At 45.4% G+C, this 8,048-nt stretch overlaps 1 protein-coding gene across 1 annotated transcript; it reads right to left on the reverse strand.

The window, feature by feature from the left end:
• Positions 1–2,408: 2,408 nt before the first annotated feature.
• On the reverse strand, positions 2,409–7,799 carry LOC104532790 (adenosylhomocysteinase B; the record flags this gene model as incomplete). The annotated part of the gene is made up of 3 exons (XM_010178073.1): positions 2,409–2,561; positions 4,438–4,513; positions 7,609–7,799. Coding segments are annotated over 3 exons (420 nt in total), but the record flags the coding sequence as incomplete, so codon positions are not given.
• Positions 7,800–8,048: the final 249 nt, after the last annotated feature.

The raw sequence follows: 8,048 nt of genomic DNA on the forward strand, positions 1-8,048 counted from the left end.
CCCTCCTACCTTTATTTATCTTGGTTTTAAGGGTATTTAGTGTAGGGGAATAAGCCAACAGTACAAAGGCCATTCTGCCCTCTAACAGCAGTTGTGATTAGGGGGAGAGGAAGCTTGCTGAGCATTTCCACACCCTTATTTAACACATCTAATTGAAGCAGACATGAACAAGTCCTGCTTTCAACTGTTAAGTGCACACCAGGACTGAACCAACTTCTATTGAAATTAGAAGCAGCTGAAGCATAGAAGCCAGTTCCCTCTGAAAGTAGCCCAGAAAACTTGTCCAGCCTTTAAATGGCAAATGGCACTTTCAGATGCTGCATGCCAAAATGTCTCCTGCACTCAGGACCTAGTCTTTCCCCACACTGCGCATGCTCTGCTAATGTTAGTCTTGTCCTACCTCACCCCCAAAGAGATCAAACATCACCACAAGCAGCCCTTAGGGTGTATTAACCTCCATCTTCAAGATAGAAAACAATGGATGCTACACAGCTTCATTTAAGCAGTTTATGCAGCAAAGGGCTAAGTGCAGAGCTCAGTTAAATGAGATCAAGACTCTACTCAGCAGGTCCCATTCTGGAAGTTTTGCTGTTTCCAAGGAGCAATGGACTAGAAGGTAAAACAGATCAAGTTCTGTCACCCTCCACAGACATCAGTCTTAATTAGTTTACTGAAGTGCTGCAAGGAGACTTTTCAGCTACAGTCAGTGCACACAGCACACGCATTTTGGCAAGGGAAATGTGGACAGGTATGGCACCCTGCCTAGACTCTTTAGAAACCCAGAGGAAGAGCCATTCCTATGAATTTAGGAAGCAACTCTGGGCAGAAGGGATGTTTTTCCTCAATGGCAGGCTAGAGACGGATGTCAAGACAGGAGACAGTTCAAAAGTCATTGCCCTACTGCACCATACTACTCCAGTCCCTTCCACATGAGGAGCACAAGACAAGTAAGAAGGAGCCAAGGGTTGGAGGGGAAAAAGCAGCAGACAGCAGGAGGGATGAGAGCATGAAAGGAGCCCAGCACAAGGACCACCAGGAAGAAGGAAAACAACTGAGGTGCTGCATATGCATGGCAGGGAAACAACCCTGCAAAATGAAGAGTATTAACATGGAAAATACATTTTTTGGCCTCTGCCAATGCCAGGAAGACAGAGGCTTGATCAATTGTGGTATTCCTTGGCATCAAATGGCAGGAAAGCAAGAGGTCATGAACATCAGATAGAGGCAATCTAGGAAGCAAGAAAACTTTGATGGGAGAGGACATCCCAGCATGGCTGAGCAGACACCAATGAAAACCTCTCTCAACAGTTTAAATAACACAAAGATGTTGACTGTTGGATTACTAATGACATCAGGTTGAAGATAAAGAAGAAAGTGAGGCTCGTCACACAGAAGTTTCCTCTCTTTTTTGTGCCCCTACCTGCACGAGCACATGGATGGGGAGCAGCCTCAGACTCCTCCCTCACACAGCCCTGTCCACGGCCTTTCACTTCAATTTTTTCCCCATAGCTTCCTCTTAAAGCAGTGCAAGAGTCAAGAGGCTTCTACAGCAACCTCACCTTTACAGACCATGAATGAACACCACCACAACCCACTGTATCACTTTAGTTTCACCCCATATCACCATCCAATTTTCTTCACATCCCAGATCAAACACACCCTCTAGCAACATCAGGCATCTGTAGCTTGCAGCAGCACAGACAATGGACACTGGCAGAGCTAAGGAGGATCTGTCATACTTGCCAGGCACAGATCAGCCTGCTGCTGCAGGTGATGCCAAATTCCCTTCAGGTGAATCTTTTCACATAAACATGTGCTATCAACATCACCCTGATCTGTTTTCAGTTTTACTAATTACACTGAAGGCAATAAGTCAACAAAGCAAGAGTCCCAACCCTGATTCCATCAGCACTTTCACTGATATAAACTGGAAGAGTTAATGCCTTGGAGTTTATATAAGGTAGAAAACTGTTCCTTTTCCAAGAAAGGGTACAGCTTGTCATGACTTCATCCAGAGGTGCACTAAGAGGACATGGAAGAAAAAAATGTTAAAGATATTAATTGCAAGCAAACATTAAGCAATTCTAAAACACAACCCATTTCCAGGAAGCTTTTGGCAAGTCAGTAGTACCACTGGTCATTCTCGGGTAATGGGCACCATGAAGGATGGCCAGAAGGACAGGTCACTGTAGCTTATATACTATAGAGCAGAGATGGAAACAGCTCCTGCAGGTAAGAGATTCAGGTTTTGAACTGTAAGCAATTTTCACACTCATTCATAGCCTGTTTGCACATGCCTGTCCCTCTTCCCCCACCCATTTTACACAAGCAGGGAATTCCCACAGAAACAGACTGCCTAAGCAGCCTCCCAGGCAGAAATGTGCCTGACAAAACAAAAAACAAGTCACCTTTCAAGAGCTGTGGGTATTTGGTATGAACTAGGTTGGTAAGATCTCCACCATCATCCAAAATCATGTTGAGGGGCTGCCCATCCTTGAAGTACAGGGTCTGCTCAATGCACCACAAATATTCCTCGTCGGTCTCCCCTTTCCAGGCAAACACTATACAGGAACAAACATACACAATTAGTCAGTTCTTTCGCAGAATGTAGCAAACCAGCCAAAGGAAGATTTCATCATGAGCTCTTAGTAGCAGACAGACAGATTATTATCTGTCCCTGCAGGTCAGAAAAGACATTTGCATTAGAAAAAAAAAAAAATCTGAGTGAGCAGAAGGGAAATCACTTTGCCATCTGTTCCAGGCCACGAATTTCATCAAAATTTTGAGACTTCATTGCTCTTCTTATTCTTCTTCCACGTTAAGAGAGAGAAGGCAAAGCAAACTACAGCAGACTTGCATCCACAACACCCCCCTTGCTCCCCAATATACCCTACATTACCAGAAATTAGAAATAGCCACTGGATATATTGATACAGACAAATGAAAACACAAATACAGCACTTTCTAGCACAGCAGAAAAGAGGGACAAGACTTTAGCACAAACTAAGCACCAAACTCCTCAGCAACTTCGAGTTTTAAATTCCAGTCTCTAGCACAGTGTTAAAATCCAAGCTGCCAGGTCTTGTTTGCTCTTATTAGGGAACATTTCTATATCAGTACATCTACTGCCAACAACATGCTGCAGCCACTAGCACTTTGTATCTAGTGGTATTTTGGCCTTTCCAGGCATTGGTACTGGTTTCATGCTATACTTGAGCCTCAGTGGTACTCAGACATTCAAACATATATTAGGCATAGGATTTACATACCCAAACATTTGGCTAAATCATCCTGTTTTCACTGTTTACACAGAAAATTAACTCTTGAGCCATGAAGAGCCAATCATGCAATCACCCCTTCTGAAGAAACGTGCATCAGTATCTCATACTGTACCCAAAGGGTCAGCATTCCTTCAAGGCCTCATAAATTCAGTTTGTGAAGCGCAAGACTAACAAAAACAACAAGTTCTACAAACCAAGGATACCAAGGGCAGAGGTCAAAAACTTAAGACAAACACTCTACCTGTAAAATGCTCTTTAGTTAAGTTTTGGATGTTGAGAGCAGTGAGGAAGGCAACATCTTAACATCAGAGAGTCCTGCCCAGTCCTTTGACATCACATGCCACAGACAGGCAGAGAAGGTGATGCCTGCAGCCAGTAATGCCAAACGAGCTGATGAAGGGACCTCTTTCTTCTGTTACCTTAGAATGGACCACAGCTGGGGAAAGACATGTGGCAATAGCTAATTATAACAAATTAAATGCCTCCCAAAGCAAAGAACCAGGATGCCAGAAAGCAATTTGGTTTCTGCAACACCTGGGCTCAGGCCATGCAGCTCCCAGCACAGAGCCAGGAGGACTGTATGTCCTTAAGTGGAGTAACACAGCAGACAGCTTAACGTATTCACACTGACCTGCAAATAACTGCTCTTTATTGGAAGGTGACAGTAACAAAACAGCAGCATCCTGATCAATCACTTCAGGGATATTACAGAGCAATGCAGCTGGTCTAGCTCTAGCCTTAAAAATATCTTTTTAATATTGACCCTGTCACTGTGACAGGGCACACTGCAGATAACATCCCTTCCCTGACCCCTGTTTAGCACCAAGCTTGCTGGAAAGCATCAAACATCTCCATCTACACACACCTACACACCTATTCATTTAATTACCCAGCTTATTAAATCATCTTAATGACCAGGCTTAAAGCTGGTAGCATACAGCCAGGCTGTTTCATAGTGTAACATCAGCCATTGTCAGGAGTGCTATGCTTAGTCTGATGCAATGCAGCTTGAATCAAATGTCCTGTTCTGTAACAATCATGGGCTATTTCTATCCTGAAGCTTGTTCAGACAAGCTTGATTTGTACAGTTTGATTTAGCTAGAACAGGCAGTACACCTCAACTCATTAGAGCCAAATGAGAACATGAAAAACTTACCAGGGATACCAGCTTTTGCAATAGCAGCTGCAGCATGGTCCTGAGTGGAGAAAATGTTGCAGCTTGACCATTGTACCTGGAAAACAACCCAAGTTTTGTTTACTGAACAAAGTCCTGAGATATCAAGCACCCTCTTCCAGACGCAGGAGTTAAAAAGTGAGCAAGAGCAGAAAGGCATATTAGTGCAGATTCCTGCCTTTCTAAGTAGCTCTGCAAAGCTAAGGTGAAAATCAAATATCTCTCCCAGGCCACGTCACTTTGGGAGAGAATGTAACAGAGCTTCAGCTGTGCCACATACTGAGCCATCTCCTTCCTCACAAGAGCTTCTGCCAGACAGCCACAGCATACGTTCAGCTATAGGTCTTCAGGAAGATCATAGAATGTTGTGAGCTGGAAGGGACCCACAAGGATCATCAAGTCCAACTCCTGTCCCTGCACAGGACAATCCCAACATTCACACCATGTCCCTGAGGGCCTTGGCCAAATGCTGCTGGAATCTTGTCAGGCTTGGTGCCATGAGCACCTCCCTGGGGAGCCTGTTCCAGTGCTCCACCACCCTCTGCCTCAAGAACCTTTTCCTTTTGCAGTAGGGTGGGTTTAGAAAATTTTGCTCAAAAAAGTTCACATTTTCAGAAGAGCCACACAGCAAGTGTCCACAGAGAGTTACAGACATGCAGTAACACACCTGCTGGCACCCAGAAGAGTCAGAAATGCAGCTGAAACACTACATTCCATCAACAGGCATTCTCCAAAATTATGCTCACCCAACTCCCACTCTGTGCTCCAGCCATGGAAGCTTTTCCAGCTAAGTGTTTCCCACACAGATTTCATAGCTAGGCTCAGGAACCTAGAAAGCAACAGTACGTTGCTGAGTTGCACTGAAAAGTATCTGCATGCCTACTGCAGCTCCCCAGGAGGCACAGAAACCACCACATCCCAGAGCCCAACAGGAGTTCTCATTCCACCCCCTAAAGGGCTGACTGGCAGGTATCTGCATGCTTATTTGTAACAGTCCTGGGGGAGAGAGAGCAACAAGCATAATTCTTCAGCCTGTTTTCAGATACTCATCCCACTTTATCAAGAATTGACCCTTCAAAGTAAGAGCTGCAGTAGGAAGCACCTCATCTGAGCCTATACAACCAACACTTGCCAGTGAAAACACACCTGGAAGGACAGGAAAATTGAATTCATGACCTTAAGCACTGCAGCTCCTCACCTGGGTTTTTCTAAGCTCCCTCTGTATCCGTACAGATCACATCAGGAGGTGTCATGAAATTCAAAGTATACAGAATACCTATATATGGCTTATACTACAAGGACTTGATACAAGACATAGGTCACTCCAACTCTGCATCCTCAGATCTCCAACACCAGTTTGTGATAATGGCATAGACCCTGAGAATAACTGGCATACCCAGTGGGCTCAGAGCCTAATATTTACATCACTGGTAATGAAGAGGATGCATTTTTATTACAATTTTAGAACTTACACTCTGAGGCATGAAGTATTTATCTTTGTTAACCCAGGCAAACAAGGGATACCAAGATTGCTACGCTGCAGTGAACTACATGCTCATGATGTAGGGTATGGTTTCACCAGAGTTTCACTCCTCCCTCCCAGGTACCAAAGTTCTGGCAGAAAAGATGAACCAGAACTGAATCCAAAGATACATCAAAATCTAAACTAACAAGCAGCATTTTGACTCAAGTCAAAATCTAAACTAACAAGTCAGTATCAGGACAAGGAAGGAGCTAACATGACAGCATGCATCTTAAAAGGCACAACCATAATTCATGCTTAGAAGAACCAAATCTCTGCAGGTACCTCCCTGAATGACTTGGATGAACACCACGCAACACTGATTTGGGGTTGTGCTCAGACTGAAGCAGCTTGGTAATGTTTCAGTAAGAACACAGCTGCTGCCTAGGCCAGCCATAGTATGATACAGCAACCAACAGGAGCAGCAAGGAACTTCCCAAATTTCAGTGGCTACTGCTTTCTTCTAAATCCTGTGGAGGGACGAGAGCTTCATACACTGAGTAGCTGGAATAAAGCCAGGACAGTCCCTCCATATCAAAGCTCTCCTTCAGCATTGCACTATTTGCAACCATAAACCAGCTCTGAACAAGCTGAAGAACACCTGCACAACAGCACACACCTTGCCCAGGCTGACCTGGCATGCTGTCTAGACCTACCCCCTCCACTTTTTGAGGAAATGACTTAGCTGCTACCAAGAGACCTTTCCCTTCTCCCAGTGCCTTTTGACAAGCATGACACTGCTCTACTCTTTTAATCATTCCCAGGGAGGGATCCCATATAGGGCACCTCCAGGCAGCCCAAGTTCAGGCAGCTAAACTTCAGGAAGAAGGAATTTCAGATCACATACATACTTAACATAATCCATCACCAAGTTCCAGCCAGCTCCCTGCTCAGCATGCAAGCTATGTGGATTGTGCTCAGATGCCTGGCTCTCCTCATGCCCTGTACAGTGAACACTCAGCCGTGATGTTTGGACTTCATTCAGCAAGCCAGGCAGAGGACACAATGCAGTGAATGGCTTATAAGTATCTCAGTTTTTATTATGGACCAGTAACCCTGGTTCATAGTCACACAAACTCAAAGTCAGTCGAGTCGCCAGCTCTCGATCACTGAACCACACTGCCTCCCTGTTGTTTTCCTGTACAGCTCAAGGGCCAGCATGAGCTCTCAGAAAGCTTCATTAGTTTTTCCTGACTTTACCAGGGCACAATGTGGCTAATCTGTGCTGGAGGCAGTCACTAGAGCTTCAGTGTTACCAGTAACAGCAGTGCATGCCCCAGCACAACGCAACTGTGTGGGAGCAGCTTTTAGCACCACTGCCCAGGGTACTGTACACACAGCTGACAGGGCGGCTGACCCAGGCTAGCCAGCCCAAAACAAGCACTTGTGAAGATGCAGCTCGTCCAGAGGGAAGCCACATCCCACATCCCAGAGGTGCATGCAGTACAGGTGACAAGCTTTTTGCTTAAGGAGAGAAGACATAATCCATCCACCCGGAGATTGCAGCACAATCTCTTCCAAGAAGTACAGGCATTTGCCAGGATTCCCTAAGGTAGTTATATAAGCTGAAGCAGCGCCCCAGGCAGAGCATTACTTAAGAGAACACTGAAGGAGAAACTCAGAGACTTTACCTCAGCTCCCAGCTGAATAAGGGTCTCTATGAGAACTGCTGTCTGCACAGTCATATGAAGGCAGCCAGCGATACGTGCACCTTTCAGCGGCTTTGATGCAGCGTACATCTCCCGCATCTTCATCAGCCCTGGCATCTCATTCTCCGCAATCTCAATGGCCTTGCGACCCCAGTCTGCAAGGCTGATGTCAGCTGCAAAAGAAGGAGGACAGGTGTCAAGAGTTTAAATAGCTGAGACCTTGGTCTCTGTTCACACACTTGTGGATAGGCATCGGCTGCAACAGCTGAACTGAACACCCAGCAACAGCTGGGAGATAGAGCTGGGGGAAAACGGACCCTATTCCAGTTACTCCCTGCTTTTTTACTATGGGACACAGGCTTTCAACCAAATTTAGACCAAGCCTAACGGCCCCTCTGAAAAACAGCGTGCTCCTGTATTAA

Source organism: Antrostomus carolinensis, unplaced genomic scaffold, assembly GCF_000700745.2.
Source record: "Antrostomus carolinensis isolate BGI_N321 unplaced genomic scaffold, ASM70074v2 scaffold48551, whole genome shotgun sequence".
NCBI lineage: Eukaryota > Metazoa > Chordata > Aves > Caprimulgiformes > Caprimulgidae > Antrostomus > Antrostomus carolinensis.